We start from the raw sequence: 24725 nt of genomic DNA, 5'->3' as shown, positions 1-24725 counted from the left end.
ATCTCCTGAGGATATATATATATACCATAATTATAAGACAGCATGTGACTGGACCAAGCAATGTAGCTATGTAGGCTATTCATATTCCACAGGCATGCAATTCCTAATCTCCAAATCAAACTCAAAGAATTTGACATACTAATGTATAGTGTTTTGGGTCTATTGATTTGGAGTTGACAAATGATGCACAAGGCATATTGTGCATACATTAGTGAAATATCGCCATCTAGTGACTAAACTAAAACATGTAATGCCCTGTACATATTATATAGAAACACCACAACGTTCTATTATGGAATTACGATTTTATTACAGTTAAAAAGGAAACATGAAACACAAAACATAGAACATTAAAAGACAGACACCTACCTTACGATCTAGGTCATGGTTGTTACTTAAAGTAAGAAACGATTACAGTATGATAACAATTGAGTACACAGACACACTGGTGCATAAAAATATTAGTAACAATTCTTTCAGTAAGTAAAATGTACATAGATCACTTATTGGTACCTACACTTATATCTAGTATTCCTTATGAATTTTCATGACTAAACAAACGCCTAATGCAAACCTCGACCCCAGCACCAATCACATTTTATAAATAAAACAAGTTAGAAAAAAAAAAAAAAAAAAATCTTAAGAAAAACCTAGAACAGAATTCTTCCCCCCTGAGAATGTGTTCCATACAAAACACACTTATAAAAGCCCACACAGTTATAGTATTTGGATTTGTGCCCATGTCTCATACTTTTCGTTCACTCAAGCTCCGCAGAATGGTTGTGCCAGAACATGCTAATGTATCAACTCCTTAATGCAAACTTCTGTGAAAGCAAAAACCGGTTGTCCAAGGAGGAGCCCAAGCAAGAGCCAAAGCTCTATTCAAATTAAATGTTGCTTAAATTCCTCACTTACTGACTGTATCTGGAGTTTTTAGACCTGTGTGGGAGGTGTGTGTATTTATTGGTCTGGTCTTGCGCTGGTTAGGTCAGTGTGTGTATTTATTGGTCTGGTCCTGCTCTGGTTAGATCAGTGTATACACATTAACACAATAAACCAAGGTCCTAAAAGCCAGGCAGGTGCTAATTGTTTCAGACAGGCTTGGTGGTGGTGTTGTAGACCAGGGTGTCTCGTTCTTCGAAAGCCACATGGGGGACGTTGGTGGCCACGGGCTGGTGCTGCGAACGGTCCTTCCTGTGCTTCAGGAAGCAGTAACCCAGGGCAGCCAGCACCCCCATGATGGCTACCGCTAACACTATAGCTATAGCGATGGAGCCTGGAGGAACAGAAGCATTCAGACAAAATGATGAAGGTTTAGACCAGCGTTTAGTCCGTTTAGTCGTCTAAACCAGTGTTTCTCACAGGATTTGTGTTCCATACCTGCAATAACACACCCGATTCAACTTTTCAAGCCAATAATTGAATGAGATGTATTGGTGCTAGGCGAGAAGAATCATGTGAGAACCACTGGTTTCGGCAACTAAACAGAGATCAGGGGAAGATTCTGGGCTTTCCTCTGGAAAAGTGAAGTAGCCCAAATGTCCCCACTGTATATGGAATACAATCTGGCTATGTACACTAAAGAATGCTGTGAAAGCATAACAAAGCAGACCAACTGACAAACTTTCAGCATGCTTTTCCACAACAAGAGATGACAGTGGAGGAGATATAGACAGTGCTCGACTTCGACAGAAATAGGTTCCAGTACTGTTTATGTTTAGGTGTAGAAGCTCCACAATACCTTTGAGCCAATATTCTATAAGAGGAACCGGAGCTCAATCAGTAGAACATTTGAGGTGCCGGTACTCAGCTCCAGTGACCTCCCACCCAAGTCAAGCACTGTGTACAGACAGACAGACAGGTTCTAACTCCCGGAGGAGGGAGGTACAGACAGACAGGTTCTAACTCCCGGAGGAGGGAGGTACAGACAGACAGACAGACAGGTTCTAACTCCCGGAGGAGGGAGGTACAGACAGACAGACAGACAGGTTCTAACTCCCGGAGGAGGGAGGTACAGACAGACAGACAGACAGGTTCTAACTCCCGGAGGAGGGAGGTACAGACAGACAGACAGACAGGTTCTAACTCCCGGAGGAGGGAGGTACAGACAGACAGACAGACAGGTTCTAACTCCCGGAGGAGGGAGGTACAGACAGACAGACAGACAGGTTCTAACTCCCGGAGGAGGGAGGTACAGACAGACAGACAGACAGGTTCTAACTCCCGGAGGAGGGAGGTACAGACAGACAGACAGACAGGTTCTAACTCCCGGAGGAGGGAGGTACAGACAGACAGACAGACAGACAGGTTCTAACTCCCGGAGGAGGGAGGTACAGACAGACAGACAGACAGACAGACAGGTTCTAACTCCCGGAGGAGGGAGGTACAGACAGACAGACAGACAGACAGGTTCTAACTCCCGGAGGAGGGAGGTACAGACAGACAGACAGACAGACAGGTTCTAACTCCCGGAGGAGGGAGGTACAGACAGACAGACAGACAGACAGGTTCTAACTCCCGGAGGAGGGAGGTACAGACAGACAGACAGACAGACAGGTTCTAACTCCCGGAGGAGGGAGGTACAGACAGACAGACAGACAGGTTCTAACTCCCGGAGGAGGGAGGTACAGACAGACAGACAGACAGGTTCTAACTCCCGGAGGAGGGAGGTACAGACAGACAGACAGACAGGTTCTAACTCCCGGAGGAGGGAGGTACAGACAGACAGACAGACAGGTTCTAACTCCCGGAGGAGGGAGGTACAGACAGACAGACAGACAGGTTCTAACTCCCGGAGGAGGGAGGTACAGACAGACAGACAGACAGGTTCTAACTCCCGGAGGAGGGAGGTACAGACAGACAGACAGACAGGTTCTAACTCCCGGAGGAGGGAGGTACAGACAGACAGACAGACAGGTTCTAACTCCCGGAGGAGGGAGGTACAGACAGACAGACAGGTTCTAACTCCCGGAGGAGGGAGGTACAGACAGACAGACAGGTTCTAACTCCCGGAGGAGGGAGGTACAGACAGACAGACAGACAGGTTCTAACTCCCGGAGGAGGGAGGTACAGACAGACAGACAGACAGGTTCTAACTCCCGGAGGAGGGAGGTACAGACAGACAGACAGACAGGTTCTAACTCCCGGAGGAGGGAGGTACAGACAGACAGACAGGTTCTAACTCCCGGAGGAGGGAGGTACAGACAGACAGACAGGTTCTAACTCCCGGAGGAGGGAGGTACAGACAGACAGACAGGTTCTAACTCCCGGAGGAGGGAGGTACAGACAGACAGACAGGTTCTAACTCCCGGAGGAGGGAGGTACAGACAGACAGACAGGTTCTAACTCCCGGAGGAGGGAGGTACAGACAGACAGACAGGTTCTAACTCCCGGAGGAGGGAGGTACAGACAGACAGACAGGTTCTAACTCCCGGAGGAGGGAGGTACAGACAGTTTCTTACCGGACTCACTTTCCTCTTCCTCGTAGCGTTCAAACATTCCCCTTGCAAACACGTCATGTTCTATAGAGAAAAAGACACCGAGCCATTAAGAATAAATGGTCCATGTTGCTTGACCTCAAAGCCTTTGACAACTTTTGCTTGACCACACAGAGACTTAAAGGAGACAGACCTGCAATAAATACAGTAGATCAAAATAGCACTACGTTGAACAATACAGCCGCAAAGTACTAACTGTTGCAGATAGAACTACCATAAATAGAACTGACATGATTCCTTCCTCTACATGTTGATGAAGCGGATCCGTTGAAAATAATATGTTTTTGTATTTTAACATCTGAACATTCCATAACATTTTGCTGAACGCAGCCCTAAACTGTAGCTCAGTTGTTCAAAGTGTCTCAAAGTAGGAGTGCTGATTTTATTTTATCTTTATTTAACTAGGCAAGTCAGTTAAGAACAAATTCTTATTTACAATGACGGCCTAGGAACAGTACATTGAGGGGAAAAAGTATTTGATCCCCTGCTGATTTTGTACGTTTGCCCACTGACAAAGATATTATCAGTCTATAATTTTAAAAAGGTAGGTTCATTTGAACAGTGAGAGACAGAATAACAATAAAAAAATCCAGAAAAACGCATGTCAAAAATGTTATAAATTGATTTGCATTTTAATGAGGGAAATAAGTATTTGACCCCTCTCCAAAACATGACTTAGTACTTGGTGGCAAAACCCTTGTTGGCAATCAGAGGTCAGACGTTTCTTGTAGTTGGCCACCAGGTTTGCACACATCTCAGGAGCGATTTTGTCCCACTACTCTTTGCAAATCTTCTCCAAGTCATTAAGGTTTCGAGGCTGACGTTTGGCAACTCGAACCTTCAGCTCCCTCCACAGATTTTCTATGGGATTAAGGTCTGGAGACTGGCTAGGCCACTCCAGGACCTTAATGTGCTTCTTCTTGAGCCACTCCTTTGTTGCCTTGGCCGTGTGTTTTGGGTCATTGTCATGCTGGAATACCCCTCCACAACCCATTTTCAATGCCCTGGATGAGGGAAGGAGGTTCTCACCCAAGATTTGACGGTACATGGCCCCGTCCATCGTCCCTTTGATGCGGTGAAGTTGTCCTGTCCCCTTAGCAGAAAAGCACACCCAAAGCATAATGTTTCCACCTCCATGTTTGACGGTGGAGATGGTGTTCTTGGGGTCATAGGCAGCATTCCTCCTCCTCCTCCAAACACGGTGAGTTGAGTTGATGCCAAAGAGCTCCATTTTGGTCTCATCTGACCACAACACTTTCACCCAGTTGTCCTCTGAATCATTCAGATGTTCATTGGCAAACTTCAGACGGGGATATATATGTGCTTTCTTGAGCAGGTGGACCTTGCGGGCTCTGCAGGATTTCAGTCCTTCACGGCGTAGTGTGTAACCAATTGTTTTCTTGGTGACTATGGTCCCAGCAGCCTTGAGATCATTGACAAGATCCTCCCGTGTAGTTCTGGGCTGATTCCTCACCGTTCTCATGATCATTGCAACTCCACGAGGTGAGATCTTGCATGGAGCCCCAGGCCAAGGGAGATTGACAGTTCTTTTGCTTCTTCCATTTGCGAATAATTGCACCAACTGTTGTCACCTTCTCACCAAGCTGCTTGACGATGGTCTTGTAGCCCATTCCAGCCTTGTGTAGGTCTACAATCTTGTCCCTGACATCCTTGGAGAGCTCTTTGATCTTGGCCATGGTGGAGAGTTTGGAATCTGATTGATTGATTGCTTCTGTGGACAGGTGTCTTTTATACAGGTAACAAGCTGAGATTAGGAGCACTCCCTTTAAGAGTGTGCTCCTAATCTCAGCTCGTTACCTGTATAAAAGACACCTGGGAGCCAGAAATCTTTCTGATTGAGAGGGGGTCAAATACTTATTTCCCTCATTAAAATGCAAATCAATTTATAACATTTTTGACATGCGTTTTTCTGGATTTTTTTGTTGTTATTCTGTCTCTCACTGTTCAAATAAACCTACCATTAAAATTATAGACTTATCATTTCTTTGTCAGTGGGCAAACATACAAAATCAGCAGGGGATCAAATACTTTTTTCCCTCACTGTAGGTTAACTGCCTTGTTCAGGGGCAGAATGACAGATGTTTACCTTGTCAGCTCAGCGATTTGATCTTGCAACCTTTCGGCTATTAGACCAACGCTCTAACCCCTAGTCTACTGGCCGCCCAGGATCTAGGATCAGGTCCTCCTAATCTTAATCATTATGATCTAAAAGGCTAAACTGATCCTAGTCCAGCACTCTTACTCGGACGCTGAATACAGGCCTAGAGTTCTGTACCAGTCACGCCCTTGCAGGTCTCTTTGCAGCTCTCCTCCACGTCAAAGTTGTTGTCGTTGCCGTCACAGCCACCGTATGTGAAGCGATGGCACTTCCTGTTGAGCGGGTCATAGTACCAGTGGGAGTGGCTGGCGCGGCACATCCCCGTCCTGGGGGGCTCGGTGCAGCGGGCTGAGAGAGAGAGAGAGAGAGCGACAGACAGAGAGAGATGTGATAAAGGTATTGTCCACTACAGGACTGTGTGGACTGGATACTTGGGTTGTGACTGTAGTAGGGGAACTAGGATTGGGCAGGGCATCTAGGGCTGGGACTATAGTAAGCACACTAGAGTTGTGACTGGTAAATAGGGTCGAGGTATGGGTACTAGAGCTGGAGTAGGATAAATGGTATTGCTTTGGTAAGGGTTTATAAGGGGCTACAGTAAGCTTGGGTGTGAAAATCAAAATCAACTCACCCCTACTTTTGTCCACATCAATGTTCAGCAGACGAGTGAAGGTCTGGTTCACTGCCAAAACAAGCATCATGTTATGTTGCTGTACAGACACAGCATGGGAACGTTTAGGAGTTTGTTGTATTCATGAAGCGTACCTCAGCAATCTTTTAAGAGTCACTCTTTATGGATGGTCTAAAACTAAGATGTTTTTGATCATGTGTGAGGTAAAGTGACTTAAGACTAGCAGACTTCCTTGTTTTCATTGCAGTTGATAAGTTTCAAGTTAATGTCACGTGCACAAGTACAGAGAAATGCCTTTCTTGCAAACTCTAAACCCAACAACAATGCAGTAATCAATATTAATGTAGGACTAAAAATAACATAAGGTAGAACAAAAACACACAACAAGTAAGTAAGAAGCTATAGAGTATACTGGGTAAGTCAGCTCCAATACCATATTTACAATGTGCAGGGATACTGGAGTGATATAGATAGATATGATAAACAGAGTAGCAGCACTGTATATGATTGTGTGTGTGTGTGTGTAGAGTCAGTATAAATGTGTGTGCATGTTGTGAGAGAGAGAGAGAGATGACTAATATGTCAAATGTATGTCAGTGTGCGTGTGTAGAGTCCTGTGAGTGTGCATAGAGACAGTGCAAGAAAAGAATGAAAATACAAAAAGGTAAACTCAGATAGTCCGTGTAGCCATTTAAGTAAAAACTGCTGTGTGTATGTTTGTGTGTGGACTCACGTTTGTCGCAGGATGCCTCGTCAGAGCCGTCGCTGCACTGAGACACTGTGTCACACTCCAGATCTTCATCCAGACAGCAGCCGTTGTCGCAAGTAAACTGACCGGAGTTACAGGTGGAGCCACAAACCTCCCCTAAAGCACACACACACTTACTTAACGGAGATGTGGTGGATGGTATGTACGCATGCAAGTAAACACAGTTCATTCACCTTTTTTATATGGTGAATAGTGTTTACGTTGTGTATAGTGTTTATATTGTGAAGTGTTTATGCGCCCACAAATTTGCATGTTAGCATTAACATTACTCACCTTCAGTAGGCACGCCAATACTTCTTCCTGACGCAGCTGTAGGATGAAAATGAGAGACAATAGATTCAACTTGCAAGAGAGAATATGAAAAGACAGCTGGCATGCATACAGTCAGTCAGCTGCAGACAGTCGGCTACAGACAGACCGCTCCATCTCATTGTACCTGACACGCCGTGGCAGGCGTTGGAGCACTCCTGCAGGGAAAGGTAGTTGTTGCGGTTCCCCTTGCAGCCCCCGAAGGTGAACTCCTCGCACTTCTCTGACGCACCGTTGTAGTGCCACCTAGGGAAGGCTCCTCGACAGTGACCCACCTTTTTGGGGACCAGACAGTGACCTGGGCAAGCAGACAGACAAGTCAGAGATGATTATGGAGGGTTAATATTGGTTTGATTAAAAATATATATATATTTTTTACAACTTTACATGAGATACATAGGTAAATGATCTATGCGTTACATAGCATGGCTGTAATGTGAATGTATTGCACCTGCCATTTATATAAGCTATTCGTGATAATGGATCCCTCAGTTTTACCATAATGCAAAACTGTCTAGGCCCTCGGTCAGTCGACAACAGCCAAGGTAAGTAAAAAGTCACGCCAATGTGTATTTTGAGTGTACTATCCCTTTAAACACACTTCACCATGTCAACAAAGTCGTTTTTATCCAAAGTCCAGCAACCTGAGCAGCTAAACAGTTTAACATTGTACTGTAGCTCTACAGTACAGTGTTGGTGCTTCCCTTTAAACCCACAACCATAAAATGCTTATTGCAGCCAACAGGACACCAATGCCACCATTAGAGGTCTGTGACCGTATCCTTACATTTACCCATGCACACCGTTTAGGCTCATGGCGGAATGTCAACAAGGGTGTGTTCAGGAGAGTCATCGTTAGAGAACGTTGAGATAGAAATGTATAGAACATACAGTGGGGGTCCAAAATGTTTGAGATCCTTGATAACAGATAGGGGTTCAAAGATCATAGCCCCAACACATGCTAACCTCTCACCATTACCAATAACAGGGAAGGTTAGCATGTCTTGGGGGTATGATCTTTGACCCTGTAACTCTAACTCATTATTCACGATTCATTCAGGATTATCCGTAATCATGGTAGCATCCACATTAATGTAGACGTCTTATTTACAATAAAAGTGTCTCAAATTAAACAATACATTATTTCCCCATTTCTATTGGGCACAAAATCATCTGAAACAACCAAAACAAACAGCAGATGCATCCAACAAGTTTGTAGAGTCACAATCATTGCGTGCTAGGAATATGGGACCAAATACTAAAGACTTGACTACTCTATTTATAAGAATCTTCAGGGGTGTCAATCATTTTGACCCCTACCTTTGAGAAAAACAAATATATATATATATATTACTTGTTAAACAATTGTATTAAAATATAAAATAGAATTTCCCCCAAAAAAACTCTGACCATATAATATAGCCCAGTATTTTTTTTTTTTACAGGTCATTATTGCTCATCTTTAATCAAGGGTTTCAATAATTTCAGACCAGGTGTGCCCCTCCCACTCAATAAAGACATACACCATTGTCTGGCCCTCATGAGTTGGAGAGATGTATTAGACAACAAAGGACTCAATCAATAAGGCACTAGCTACAGGCCTGGGAAACTCCAGTCCTCGAGGGACTGATAAAAAAATATATATGTATTTAGCTAGGCAAGTCAGTTAAGAACAAATTCTTATTTACAATGACGGCCTGCCAGGGAACAGTGGGTTAACTGCCTTGTTCAGGGGCAGAACCTTTCGGTTACTGGCCCAATGCTCTAACCACTAGGCTACCTGCCGCAAGCCTGGGCAATTCCAGTCCTCCGGGGCCTGATTGGTGTCACACTTCTGCCCCAGCTAACACACCTGACTCCAATAATCAACTAATCATGAGCTTCAGTTAAAAATACAATTAGTTTAAATCAGGTGTGTTTGTTAGGGATGGGGGAAAGTGTAGCACCAATCAGGCCCCCGATGACTGGAATTGCCCAGGCCTGCGACTAGCACGTGACAAAAGCCAGTCATAATAGCCTTACGAATTCCAAATCAGGCCCTAGTGGCCTAGCCCCTATTCCTAGGCACTCTGGGGAAATACGAAGGAATCGGATAGGTTTAAAAGATAGTCATTACTTTACCCTTCCTTTGGATAGGCTTGGTGGAATTTTCATATATATCTTATACCCATTTAATCATTTCAGATTTATAGGTGTACTTAGGAAGGGAACTGTTAACGATTTCCAAAGGCGTTCAACAAAACTGACTTGAATAGGGGCTAACACTGAACATTAATTAATCCGGCATTTCCACTTGTTACCATATTGGACCCGTCACTCAGCACAGCTATGATGGAGTGATATGAACGCAACAATGACTTCATCTATCCTATCCAACCTTATAATAGCAACCAACCAAGTGTTGGCCCAACCCATCACATGGACATAGGTTGCATTCATTCGGCATCATACGGAAGGAAAAAAGGACTGAAAGAGGGAGGAACTACCTGGACTTGTCCAATAATAAGCCTTACATTTTCATGAGACTTTGCAAAACATTTCTGTGTGTGCCCTTACTGACTCAACCCAGATGACAATGTGTGGAAGAACAGTTTGTCAACATTTGAACGAGGCTATGGACCCTCATTAAGTCAGTGCATCAGCAGTGAGAGATAAAGAGGAGCTTCCTACCCAGTAAGCCTGCGGACAGTTACTGTTTACCTCAGATAAACCGCTAAGTGATAGCACACATACAAATGACTTTTAGCTGATACAGCAGGAGTACACAGATAAGGTGATAGGGGCCATTGATCTGAGGACAAAGCGATACACTTGGGATATTGCAGTGTGTGGATGTATATATAGTGGGTTACTATATACACAATAGAATTCCTTACATTTATGAGCTCGAGAGCTTAGGACTACAAGGTTCTATTGACAGTCTTGTTCCGTTCAATGTTCTCTAACTATAATAGTACTCTAAATACCACAATTCACGTTAAGTTCAAAGGAATACAATACCAAAATTGCTGACACTAATAAAACCAATGAGGGTTCAGAGCTTGAAAGATGATTCTGAGATAATCTTTTTGCAGATAGAAATTGTAATGGAAATTATATGATTAAAGGTTTGACTAAATGATTTCACCCTGAAAAGGTATAACCGAGTGATTATAAGATGAATGTACTAATGTGTGTGTGTGTTGGAAAAGTTTAAGCTTAATGATTTAGCAATGTAGGCAAGACATTCAAGGGAAAAGGGGAACTGTTACCAGACAGAAGACAACTTGTGACCACAGTGAAACTGATAACAGGAAGAAGTTCTCCCCACCCAGAGAGGGGAGAAACCTTTAGGCTTGCAGTAGATTATGTAACATGGGGCAGGATATGATAAGCAATGTATGTGATGGAGAAGACTTGTAAATAAGCATTGACAGTGTTAAAGAAGAGGAGGGGGCATCTGTAAGGGGTATGACATATGATATGACCAAATGTTAGGTATAAAAGGCTGTGTACATTGTATGATATTCAGAGCTCTCGTGAATAAACTTGGTTGATTATTGTAGGCTGGGCCTCCGTCTGTGTCATTTAACCAGAACCTTACAAACTCTGGGGTGCAGACTGAGTAGTTTAATTGAAGTTCAGTTTATGAACATTGGGAACAAAATTCTCATAACAGAAATGTAGTCCCAAGCTCTGGAGAAAGTCTCTCCACTACAGGAAAATGTTATTCAAAAGGGCCGGATAGGTTGTAGTAGTTGCTATGACTCTGCGCAACGGTTTTGTATTTGTAACATTTATTTCACTGGAACACCTGCATGGCCATCTTGGCTTTTCCTGCAGGGGCATCTACTGTGTAGTTCTACTATTTATTGGCACTGGTCTACTGTCTGTTGGCACTATGTTTTGGGGGCTTCCTGCTTTTCCTTTGCTGTACTCAGTAAAGTTTCCAGCTTTTTTTCTTTCTTTCTACCAAGATACAAAAATGGCCTATTTGTAAACAATTTCCCCATTTCATGTTCCAAAACTCCCAGAAATCTCTCTCCCGGTCTGTGACATAACCTTTTCATTGGTATTAGCAACACAACATTCTGTGGAACGTTCAAGGAGGGCTGGGCCTCGGCCAATAAACCTTTCTACTCCGTTCCTATTGGTAGTAAAGTAGAGGGTTGTGTAAGGGCACCCTAGTCAACCTTTGTCTGTCTGTCTGTCTGTGCGTGTGCCTGTCTGTGCGAATGCCATTCTGTCTGTCTGTCTGTCTGTCTGTCTGTGGTCTCACCTGGGAAACTGGCTGATATGACTCAACTGTGAATCACGCCAGACCTGTTCTCATCCTAGCTAAGCAGGGGAGTGGTCACACAGTTATCTCCTTGTGTTGGGTGTCAAGTACACATGTTTTTAAAGCTACGAGCTTGACTTAATGGTGAATGGTCGAAAATAATCCATTTTATTCACAAACCATTGAGAGCACCTAATTATGTTGATTGCAATTGAAGTACTGTATCGAAGTTGTTTGGCTCAAGCGTCAGTAAAATTAACATTTTTCTTTAACTAAAACCCAAGCCCATGTTAACCAGTAACAAAATAAGGCCCTTCCTTCATGTAAACTTTTGCTTACCCATGATCCACATTAAAATGGTATGTGTGGGGAACCAATCCTAACCTCCTGCCGGGTAGAGGACTATACTTAGTAAACTGCCTAATTACAGGAAACCAAAGACCAGGTTTGTCTAGGAGTAGTTCAAAGGATGACATTCATTTATACTGAACAACAATATTAACACAATATGCAACAATTTTACTGAGTTACAGTTCATAAGAAAACCAGTCAAATCAAATAAACGAATTATGCCCTAATCTATGGATTTCATATGACTGGGCAGGGACGCAGCCATGGGTGGGCCTAGGCCCAGCCAATCAGAATGATTTTAACCCCCAAAAAAGGCTTTATTACAGAGAGAAAAACTCCAGGTGTGGCTGGTTTCAGACAACCCCGCAGGTGAAGAAGCCGGATGTGGAGGTCCTGGGCTGGAATGGTTACACGTGGTCTGCATCTGTGAGGCCAGATGGACATACTGCCAAATTCTCTAAAATAACGTTGGAGGCGGCTTATGGATGAGAAATTAACATTAAATTATCTGGCAACAACTCTGGTGGACATTCCTGCAGTCAGCATGCCAATTGCATGCTCCCTCAACTTGAGAAATCTGTGGCATTGTGTTGTGTGACAAAACTGCACATTTTAGAGCGTCCTTTTGTCCCCAGTACAAGGTGCACCTGTGTAATGATCATGCTGTTTAATCAGCTTCTTGATATGTCCCACCTGTCAGGTGGATGGATTATCTTGGCAAAGGAGAAATGCTCACCAACAGGAATATAAAGAAATCTGTTTAATTCTTTTTAGATAAATAAGCTTTTGGTGTGTGTGGAAAATTTCTGGGATATTTTATTTCAGTTTATGAAACACTTTACATGTTGAGTTTATATTCTTGTTCAGTATAGATATCGTTGGTGCATCAATCCACAAGGCTAGTGTGCTAGAATAGTGTTTCTCAACCTTTTTTGTACAGACTGGTAAGCTATATGGTCGTTCTTGTGTAATATATGCAATTTAGCAGACGCCTTTATCCAAAGCTACTTACTGTCATGCGTACATAGATTTTACAGCTGGTCCTGGGAATCAAACCCACTATCCTGGCGTTGCAAGCACCATGCTACATACCAACTGAGCTTAGTGTGTCAGTGACAGGCAAGCTATAGTCCAGCCTCCTTGGGGCACCGCTTACATTTAAACTAGCTAAAACCATTACATTTTGGGGTCTATAGCTATGATTCCATCTAAATTGGCAAAAGATTTTCATGTGAATATTCTAAAATAAAAACGTGCATTTTCCCTACCAGAGATGAGTTTCCATCGAATTGACTTGTGGCATATAAAAGGCTGTGCATGATGACATAGTGCACATAAAAAATTACTTTTCAAGTTAAATTCCCATGTAACTACTAAAAAATACAAGTTAAATGTGATGGAAACCCATTTTCAACTCTACTGATGGTTCTCATACGAAAAGAAAATGATGTTACATAGCGAGTGTTCCCACTCTGGTATTAGGAGGTGTGCTCCAGCCAACAGATTGCAGCTACAGTGTGGGTATAGCCTACATGAGATTATTATGGACAAAAGAGCGAGATCATGTTAAATTTGTCAAATGTCAGCCAAGCATCGATCATCATGTCACCAGAATCAAAACCTCAATATTTATTAGAAAGGACCATCAAGCTCATCACCTTGCACTTTCACCCCCCCCCCCGTGAAGTTCATAACTTATTTCATCTGTAGCCTGAGTTGCTTATTAACTAGGCAACTCAGTTAAGAACAAACTCTTATTTACAATGACGGCCTACAGTGTCTTAGACCGCTGCGCCACTCGGGAGCCTAATATACTGCATGCTTTCCGAGTCGTAGAGGGAGGACCGGACCACACAACATATCGTGTGACTCCAACTTTACTTCCATAGGATGGTTATGATATCAATATTTGCGCATAGAAGCATTTCCGACATTTCTCACATAATACATTTTAACGACACACCTTGTCTAATGTTCTTTGTTTTGTCGACATTTGGAAAGTTTAGCGACAAATTTTCTGTTTCCATCAGGCCTGTTTTTTATCCGACATAAAAAAGGTTGGCTGGAAACCTAGCTATTGGCAGCTTTGAAACACAAACAAAGTGTTTAACATGGACATTACACATGACCACAATTCAGTACTCACCCTCAGACTGTTCTGGAGTGAGGACGAGGACGGAGACCTGATCCATGGCTGATTGGTCGCTGGAGTCGGTGACCTTTAGCTGGAAGATGTACTTCCCAGGTTTCAGGTTGCTCAGCGTCACCTGATCCTTCAGGTCCGTTTTCTGGAAGAAAAAAGGATAAGAGAAAAATACAACTGTGCCCGAACCTGACTTTTACATTTCTATCCATCGATATATATATGAAAACAAGCATTTAAGCTGGACCAATGCTTGATCAGTGTGTTTATTCAGATTATTAAACTCAAAAGACTTAAGGCAAATGTGCATATTCATTCTGTATTTTTACCATGCAGCAAGACCACACCATTAAAACATGAAGCACTGTTCTGAATAGCAACAATAGATTTTACATAGGCTAATGAAGAAAAGGAGGGTTTGATGATGATGAGTATGTGTTGAGCGTGTAATGTATAGTACTCGTTTTTTATCCAGCAATACTACATTCCCAAGACTATTTCCCCGCCGGGACAATAAAGTGTAGCATTGTTATTATTATGAGGATGATGACGAGGACGGTTGATGCCCTCACCGTAATTTCCACCGTGTTCTCCCCCTTCACAAGGCTCCACTTGTAGCTAGTTATCACTTTGTCATCCCAGCTCTCAATGCCATTCAATGTCACCGTGTCGTTGGGTTGGACCACAATGTCCCGACCCGCTTTGGCAGTGGGGAACTTATCATCGTCGCCTGAGAGCAGCCATACCAATCAGCAAAAGAATTACCATCAAAACAATCATAATAATAATAATAAGTCTATTTGCACTGAGATTGTTAATTTTTTCCTGTCCCAGCACCAAACACACAAAAGAAATCACAGTAGGACACAAGCAGGAGATTGGGTGGATAACATTTAGGTTGTGGGGGTTAGTATTAGTAATTATCAGTAAGAATGGGCTTTGATGGGCTGGTTTCTAGATTTAGCCTATAGTACTGGATGAAAAATCTCTGCAATAGATAAATCTATTTTTGGACATATAAATTAACTATATGAATTGACTCTTGAAGAACACAACTTAACAATACCTCATGAGCTTAGGTCAACTGCTGTACCCCATCAGAGCCCAAATTATAAGCATGTTTTACTCCAATGTTCGTAAACAAAGTAAATGCAAACCAACCCTGTATAGCCTCAAAACATGATACAAACTATACTGTTGATATCATGGCTGGTCAGTCCTTGCATCCATAGCGCTGTGTATGAATTTGAGAGTGGCTCTATTCCTCCAGCTTGTCCGGGGAACAGAGGCGGGACTATACTCTATTGTTTCAACTCCTGATTGCCGATTTAAATCGCCATTAAAACATGCTTTGTCCAGGACTATGCTTATTAATGTGTGTCTGGGAAACTGGTCCGTAGGCCTACAATACTATAAATCAATGACTACCTGTAACTGGAGTGAGTCGAGTCTTGATCTTACCACGGGTGCTTTCAGGTCCTCCCAGGTAATCTTCATAGACTGAGTCTAAAATGTAATTTGTGAATCCCACTTTGTTCACAAACCTGCACACATACTCTCTCTTGTACAGGCAGTTAAACAGAAAACATGTTTTAACCGAGCCTTTCTCTGCACCATTCTCAATCAGAGCCAAGTTGCAATTGGGGTCTTGGCAACAATAGTTAACACAGTCTTCAGCTTGGGTTACAGTTGGGGACGAGATGAATCTGGCTCCTACTTTGACAGAGTCTTCAGTGTCTAGCACAAAGTTTGCATTGCCCACAATGAAATTCCCGGCGCAGTCTTCTCCATTTGTAACCTGTGCGTTGTCTTGGCAGACTATTGACAGGAGCAACAGCGCGGATCCTAATACTGACCCAATACACAGAGCCGTCATTATTGCCGTTACTTGAAAGACGTAGCCTACCGAACAATAGCCTACAACACAACGAAGGTAAATGCAGTCAAGTGTTGTTTTATGTTTCCTCTCGTTTCCGTGTGAATTACTCCTATAAACAATATTTGGACAAAGGTTCAACGCCCATTCCGTCTCCAAAATGTCTTATTTAATTTCAAACAAACCGATATTCCATGAATTTCCCCAACACAGAACGTGCGACATGAAATGAGTTAAACAGTCGACCGACAACACGGGTTATAGCAATACGTATGTATTTTGCTGAAAAACAAACAAGATAGGCTATAATCTTATTTCTGCGTTCCTTGTTTCAAATCCAAGTAAAGAGAGTGCCTCACGCGATTAAATCACTCAGCTATGTTGGGTGTTTTCATTCGCCAGAAAGGCCAACAATTTAACTTAAACAAAATTCTCAGGTGTGTCCATAGAGATAGATAGAGGACTCATCTATATCTGTGCAATTATATCGTCGGTGAACGCATGAGCAGCGCCATTGAGTCTACGACCCATAGGAACCCCCACCCAGGTTACTTTGACTACTTTAAAATGGCGAAAGCATGGTGGAATCCCTCCGTGGTAATGTCCATGATGAATACTCTATCTATCTCTATGGGTGTGTCATACCTGTGAAATCCAGGAAGTGAAATGTTGTACTGACGTTGTTGTGGGCGGTAGAGTTTCGGTGGACTGTTGCTTCTGTCACATCAGGCTGGGTGCCCTTTGTATATCATGACTTCAACATCCCTCCTCTATTGTCAATATATAATGTGTCATTCTTCAATAAACCATTTGTCATTTTCTTGTCAATAAATAATGTGTCATGTGTATTTATTTCGTGCACAATTATTTCCAACAAAACTTGGAATAACACTTTTAGAGGTAAAATTATTTTTACTTCAATAATACACCCCAGCCTCTACTCCTTTCATGTCCCTTATTCCAATAAATATTCACATGAAAATGTACATCATCTAGCATATATTAGGGAAAAAAAATGCTTGTTTGGTTCCAGGTAGAACCCTTTTGGGTTCCATGTGGAATAGTCATTTTCGCAGAGGGTTCTACATGGAACCCAAAAGGGTTCTCCTATGGGGACAGCTGAAGAACCCTTTTGGACCCATTTTTTCTAAGATGGTATTTCATTTTTGTATATTTAACTAGGCATGACGACACAGCCTGTATGAAAACTCTTGTTCATTGTTACCTTTTCTTATGAAAGTGGTTAATGGTTTAGATGCCTTAGAATGATTGACATCCTAAAACAGTTGGTCTTTGATTCCACAGGCAGACATGTCTAGTAACACTGTACATTGTACTGTCGAGACAAAGAGACATTGTGTGGTCTTTTTTTTCATCTTCTTTTGTATGCATGACACTGAGTGTACAAAGCATTAACGACGCCTGCTCTTTCCATGATAAAGACTGACCAGGTGAATCCAGGTGAACGCAATGATATCTTATTGATGTCACTTCAGTCAGTGTAGATTAGGTATTCCCAAACTGGGGTACGCGCAATGCCATCGGGGGTACGCCAAATAAAAATGTGATTCGTATTTTTTATTTTTTTCACATTTTCAAACAGTCCATTTATATTTTCCAACGGGGCTATACATTTGGGTGAGTTTTTTTTCCTCGTCTGAGTAGCCTTGTTTCACTTCCAAAAATAGTGAATTAACAACACAATGTCAAATAAAGGTAGCCTAGTCAAATAATTAACATCCAATCACATTAACCATTACTCTCTCGGGGGAATTCCACTAACGGTCTGTTTGTAGCCAAACCTAGCTGCTGCTCATGTTGGTATCTGTGCTGATGGCGCAAAAGCCATGACAGGGAGACATAGTGGAGTGGTAACGCCCGTAGAAGCAGTTGCTCCCGACGCCACTTGGGTACACTGCAGCATCCACCGAGAGGCTCTTGCTACCAAGGGAATGCCTGACAGCTCTAAAGACGTTTTGGACACTACAATGAAAATGGCTAACTTTGTTAAAGCAAGGCCCCTGAACTCGTGTGTATTTTCTGCACTATGCAATGACATAGGCAGCGAGAGTTATTCACAATTTTCGATGAACAAATAAGGTTTTATATGTAAGATGGTTAAATAAAGAGCAAAATTATTGATTATCATTATTATATTATTTGTGGCAGACCAGGGGGTTTGGTAAAGACGTTTGCACAGATCACACACTGACAGAATAGGATTAGCGCGGTTTCAAGGGTATTTATTTAAATAATACATCAAAAGAAAAGGATAGGTCTCCCCCATGAGACCCTCTCCGGGATACCGTCTTCTGGGCTCCGGGTCTTGTTGTATCCAGTCGGGCACAAAAACTGAACTGCCTCCTTTTAGCTCGGGCACCGTCTCCAATTATAAGGAAGTTGCTTTTCTTCCCCCAGTCCCTTCCCTTGTGTGCTGCCCTTCTGGCATGTCCGGAGAGCACGTCGAGACCTGGCACGTCCAGCAGAGAGAGCCATCGCCTCGTGATGTAGACTCCGTCTGCCACCAGGCCTTGACGAATCTCCCCCTGGTGGCTGACCTGCTGTACACCACATATTATTTGTTCCCTGATCCTATAAGAAACTCACACTCATTCTTTCTTATGTTTAATAAATGTATTGTGTATTGTGTGTGTGGCAGGCTTACAATGATGGCAAAAAACAACATTTGAGAGTGTGCTGACCCTGGTGCCAGAGGGTTGAATGTTTGAAGGGGTACGGGACTATAAAAAGTTTGGGAAACACTGGTGTAGATGAAGGGGAGGAGACAGGTTAAAGAAGGATTTTTAAGCCTTGAAATAATTGAGACATGGATTGTGTACGTGTGCCATTCAGAGGGTGAATAGGCAAGACAAAATATTACATTTTCTTTGAACAGGGTATGGTAGTAGGTGCCAGGCGCACTGGTTTGAGTATGCGAAGAACTGCACCGCTGCTAGGTTTTTCACACTCAACAGTTTCCCCTGTGTATTAACAATGGTCCACCACCGAAAGGACATCCAGCCAACTTGACACAACTGTGGGAAGCACTGTAGTCAACATGGGCCAGAATTTAGGCTGTTCTGGGGGCAAAAGGAGGCATAATGCAATATTAGGAAGGTGTTCCTAATGCTTTGTACACTCAGTGTATTTTGTGTTCTTTCACTTCTCGTTTGAATTTGTCAATTTCATGTTGGAATTTCAAATTATCAGGAAAATAATGACCACTGAAACTTTTGGATGGATTCCAACAATTACAGTAAGAAACTAGGAATGGTTGCGCCGTCCCAACCTTCGCTCTCTCTCTCCCGCTACTCTCTCCTCTTCCATCCTATCATCTCTTCCCTCTGCTCAAACCTTCTCCAACCTATCTCCTGATTCTGCCTCCTCAACCCTCCTCTCCTCCCTCTCTGCATCCTTTGATTTCCTCTGTCCCCTATCCTCCAGGCCGGCTCGGTCCTCCCCTCCTGCTCCGTGGCTCGACGACTCACTGCGAGCTCACAGAACAGGGCTCCGGGAAGCCGAGCGGAAATGGAGGAAAACTCGCCTCCCTGCGGACCTGGCATCCTTTCACTCCCTCCTCTCTACATTTTCCTTTTCTGTCTCTGCTGCTAAAGCCACTTTCTACCACTCTAAACTCCAAGCATCTGCCTCTAACCCTAGGAAGCTCTTTGCTACCTTCTCCTCCCTCCTGAATCCTCCTCCCCCTCCCCCCCCTCCTCCCTCTCTGCGGATGACTTCGTCAACCATTTTGAAAAGAAGGTTGACGACATCCGATCCTCGTTGCTAAGTCAAACGACACCGCTGGTCCTGCTCACACTGCCCTACCCTGTGCTTTGACCTCTTTCTCCCCTCTCTCTCCAGATGAAATCTCGCGTCTTGTGACGGCCGGCCGCCCAACAACCTGCCCACTTGACCCTACCCCTCCTCTCTTCTCCAGACCATTTCCGGAGACCTTCTCCCCTACCTCACCTCGCTCATCAACTCATCCTTGACCGCTGGCTACGTCCCTTCCGTCTTCAAGAGAGCGAGAGTTGCACCCCTTCTGAAAAAACCTACACTCGATCCCTCCGATGTCAACAACTACAGACCAGTATCCCTTCTTTCCTTTCTCTCCAAAACTCTTGAACGTGCCGTCCTTGGCCAGCTCTCTTGCTATCTCTCTCAGAATTACCTTCTTGATCCTAATCAGTCAGGTTTCAAGACTGGGCATTCAACTGAGACTGCTCTTCTCTGTGTCACGGAGGCTCTCCGCACTGCTAAAGCTAACTCTCTCTCCTCTGCTCTCATCCTTCTAGACCTATCTGCTGCCTTTGATACCGTGAACCATCAGATCCTCCTCTCCACCCTCTCCGAGCTGGGCATCTCCGGCGCGGCCCACGCTTGGATTGCGTCCTACCTGACAGGTCGCTCCTACCAGGTGGCGTGGCGAGAATCTGTCTCCGCACCACGTGCTCTCACCACTGGTGTCCCCCAGGGCTCTGTTCTAGGCCCACTCCTATTCTTGCTATACACCAAGTCACTTGGCTCTGTCATATCCTCACATGGTCTCTCATATCATTGCTATGCAGATGACACACAATGAATCTTCTCCTTTCCCCCTTCTGACAACCAGGTGGCAAATCGCATCTCTGCATGTCTGGCAGACATATCAGTGTGGATGACGGATCACCACCTCAAGCTGAACCTCGGCAAGACGGAGCTGCTCTTCCTCCCGGGGAAGGACTGCCCGTTCCATGATCTCGCCATCACGGTTGACAACTCCATTGTGTCCTCCTCCCAGAGTGCTAAGAGCCTCAGCGTGACCCTGGACAACACCCTGTCGTTCTCCACTAACATCAAGGCGGTGACCCGATCCTGTAGGTTCATGCTCTACAACATTCGCAGAGTACGACCCTGCCTCACACAGGAAGCGGCGCAGGTCCTAATCCAGGCACTTGTCATCTCCCGTCTGGATTACTGCAACTCGTTGTTGGCTGGGCTCCCTGCCTGTGCCATTAAACCCCTCCAACTCATCCAGAACGCCGCAGCCCGTCTGGTGTTCAACCTTCCCAAGTTCTCTCACGTCACCCCGCTCCTCCGCTCTCTCCACTGGCTTCCAGTCGAAGCTCGCATCCGCTACAAGACCATGGTGCTTGCCTACGGAGCTGTGAGGGGAACGGCACCTCCGTACCTTCAGGCTCTGATCAAGCCCTACACTCAAACAAGGGCACTGCGTTCATCCACCTCTGGCCTGCTCGCCTCCCTACCTCTGAGGAAGCACAGTTCCCGCTCAGCCCAGTCAAAACTGTTCGCTGCTCTGGCACCCCAATGGTGGAACAAGCTCCCTCACGACGCCAGGACAGCGGAGTCAATCACCACCTTCCGGAGACACCTGAAACCCCACCTCTTTAAGGAATACCTAGGATAGGATAAAGAAATCCTTCTAACCCCCCCTTAAAAGATTTAGATGCACTATTGTAAAGTGGTTGTTCCACTGGATATTATAAGGTGAATGCACCAATTTGTAAGTCGCTCTGGATAAGAGCGTCTGCTAAATGACTTAAATGTAAATGTAATGGTTGAAGCGAGTGTATGAAAAGTACTGTGTTTGGCACACAAACCAAATGAACTGAAGAGACGTTCATTATTCTACTGTACATTAGAGAGTAATGAAATGTATGAATATAAGTCTTACCGTACTAGCGTCCTTGGACTGGTTTACACAGAAATTATCATATCTCTCAAGAAAGCTCAAGCATTTTCTGGTGATTTCCACAGACAGACACTAATGTCATAGGCTAAAGTACATCGAAGAAGTTAGACTCGTTTGACAAGTTAGTGATATAAAAGTGCATATCATATTATCTTCAAGGCCTAAACCAGCACTGTTGAGGGACATTAATGTTCAAAAACCAAAGTTCCATTGTGTCACATTAAATAATAAAGGCTGAGTTTGACGTAAACCTATAGAGTGATTTTGAATTGTGTGTAGTATTTTGATTGCTGGAAACAGTGGCTGCATTTGCACACATTTCTCTTCACTTTGGATGAAAACAGTTGATGATATCGCCATGAGGCCACGTGTGGTTGGGAGAGTTACCGTTGTGCCAGACTCCGGCACATGTGAGTTTGGGTTTGTGAATGTGTCGATTTGTATGGTTACGTTTAAGCAGGCAGCTAAATTCTGATCGTTCGCTTATTGGTCTTTTGAAAAAGAGCTGATGTGAAAAGATCTGATGGGATTGGTCAAAAGACCAATTAGCGGAACAAATATCAGAATTGGGATGCCTGTGTAAACGCAATGCGAGGTGTAGCACATGTGGATATGTCCCCAATTGCACCACTGACTAGCTAGCTTTTTGCGTGGCGCGACTGGTAAGACGCTTCGGGAGGGTGGTCACGTGTCCTAGCAAGGCAGAGGTCCTGGGTGTGAGCCGAAATCAGGAGGAAGCGGTACTCGCTAAGCAAGCAGCGATGTGGCAGCCAGCTGCTCCAACCTCTGCTGATATTTTCGTTGGACATTGGATCCGATGGACAATAAAGGAATCTTAATTTTAAATGGATGTGTGTGTGTGTGTGTGTGTGTGTGTGTGTGTGTGTGTGTGTGTGTGTGTGTGTGTGTGTGTGTGTGTGTGTGTGTGTGTGTGTGTGTGTGTGTGTGTGTGTGTGTCTGTGAAGGGGTTTATTGCTTTTCTAGGGCCCGGGCTTTTGGTCCGGAAATGGAGCCATTGTGCTTTTACCAGCATTTCTAGCAATATTTTGTATTGATGCTGGTAGAAAATTCTAGGAAATGTTCTGTAAATGATACAAGCCGTCTCCAATCAATCTATCAATATCTGGTTGTGCAGGTGGGTTTGGCAGGAGTATTGCCTGAGAAGGGAGGTGTAGCACAAGCATTTTGGTACACTCGCATTAACATCTGCTAACCATGTGTATGTGGCCAATACAATTTGATTTCATTTGATTTAGCTCTGCAAATATGGATTGCACAAAAACTATTATATGGGAGGGAATACTATTATTTTGTAGATCAGTGATTCTACACCTCACTTTGCTCAAGCTGATCTTCTCCAATGGACTCTGAAGTTGTAAATAAAAATGGGTCAATTAGGGGCAGTTAAGAAAGCTCTATGCAGAAATCGCTCCGCCATTTCCTGGTTTCTAAAATTCTAATAGTTCGAATAATTTCAGTTTGTGACAAAACAAGCAAGTATAGAGTAGAGAATCGTTTTACCATCTAAACCGCTGTGAAATATAATTTCCATAACCAAAAATATATATTTTTCATGTTTGAAGTTGGTGTACAAAATTGAAAGTAAAAGATGCAGAAACTAAACTTAAGAACGGGAAGCATAAAAATAGAGCACATAGAACAGATCAACCGCGTCTTAGACTTGCGTTCAATGAGAATGACAGATCTATAACACACATTTCTATGTGAATTTGGTCGGGTCGCCCAAAAAGTTACATACTGCAGCTTTAAAGGGAGAGTCTGTCACAAGTATTGCCGTGTTGAATGGAGGACCAATACGCAGCAGGAATGTGGATGCTCATCTTTTAATTATATAGAATGAAGCGTACACAAAAAACAAGAACGACAGTTTTACAGGCTAACTCCAGAATGCTTAGCAGTGCAAAATATAACTACCCACAAACTACAAACCAAACACACACCTACTTATAGGACTCTCAATCAGAGGCAACTAGAAACACCTGCCTCCAATTGAGAGTCCAGCTCCCAAACCTACACATAGAAAAACTAACCTAGAACATACTAACCCAGAACATACACCCAAAACCCAGGAACACATAAATAAAACACCCCTCTACACCACACACAAAAAAAACCACCATACAAAACAAATATACCTCTGCCACGTCCTGACCAAATAATACCTAAATACTGGTCAGGACGTGACAGAGTCAATGAAACCAACCATGGAGGAATACAGAAAATATTAGGAATTAGGAATTAATTTGAAGTCAATCCACATGGTTCAGAACTTATTTAGGACTAATTGGATAGTTACTTTACAATTAGTTCACACAGGGTGTGAGAAGGTGCTATTTCGGCCTCTTGAGGTAGTATGATGATCAAAATGCGGGGTAGAAAAGAACTGGAACGAAAGAAGGAACCAACTATTGCATAGGGTCTCTTTGCCAGCCAGTCCGGAATCAGTGGAGGCCGGTGGGAGGAGCTATAGGAGAATAGGCTCATTGCAATGGCTGGAATGGAATTAATGGAACGGAGTCATACATGTAGTTTCCATATGTTTAATGTGTTTGATACCGTTCCATTGATTCCATTCCAGCCATTACAATGAGCCTGTCCTCCTATAGCTCCTCCCACCAGCCTCCACTGTCCTGAAAGGCTCTGGAATGGGATCGAGGCTGTTGGCTTATTATATCGCCTAAATTTAATCTCCCAGGGCCCTCAGAAGCTGGCCACTCGTTCATTCATGCATGTGTGAGTAAATGAGCATGTTCACCAGGAAAGGCGAGCCGTTAACAAGCTGAATTATTGATTGTGTTTAACAGACAACACATCACAGGCAAGACTATGCGCTGATACTCTGGCTGCCAAAAATGTTGTTTTGAAAAGTGCTGTCCTTTCAGAACATGGAGCCTGGAAACTACAATTCCTCACAATGCCTCATTCTTCTATTACTTGCCAAGCACTGTCCACCACCATGTTTTCCTTTCCTTTATCTTGACTTTCCCAGATATTTCTGGAGAAACAAACACTATCCCACACTGACGATGGCCTAATAGCCAAATTGTTAATTTTTGTTG

At 43.6% G+C, this 24725-nt stretch overlaps 1 protein-coding gene across 2 annotated transcripts; it reads right to left on the bottom strand.

The window, feature by feature from the left end:
- Window positions 1-288: 288 nt before the first annotated feature.
- Window positions 289-16499, bottom strand: LOC106571141 (kunitz-type protease inhibitor 1). 2 transcript variants are annotated; one of them, XM_014143861.2, is made up of 10 exons: window positions 15506-16499; window positions 14650-14807; window positions 14081-14222; window positions 7453-7623; window positions 7290-7325; window positions 6981-7112; window positions 6248-6298; window positions 5794-5964; window positions 3462-3521; window positions 289-1276 (listed from the first exon to the last, which is right to left on the bottom strand). In XM_014143861.2, the coding sequence occupies exons 1-10, from the start codon at window positions 15951-15953 to the stop codon at window positions 1092-1094; spliced, it is 1554 nt and encodes a 517-aa protein (XP_013999336.2). In that variant the 5' UTR covers window positions 15954-16499; the 3' UTR covers window positions 289-1091. The 2 variants fall into 2 exon arrangements, with proteins under 2 accessions (XP_013999336.2, XP_013999337.2); XM_014143862.2 differs by having other exon boundaries at window positions 15539-16493.
- Window positions 16500-24725: the final 8226 nt, after the last annotated feature.

Source organism: Salmo salar, chromosome ssa15 (assembly GCF_905237065.1).
Source record: "Salmo salar chromosome ssa15, Ssal_v3.1, whole genome shotgun sequence".
NCBI classification, from domain to species: Eukaryota; Metazoa; Chordata; class Actinopteri; order Salmoniformes; family Salmonidae; genus Salmo; species Salmo salar.
Note: the sequence above shows the minus strand (reverse complement) of the source record. Positions and strands in the feature narration are given on the sequence as shown.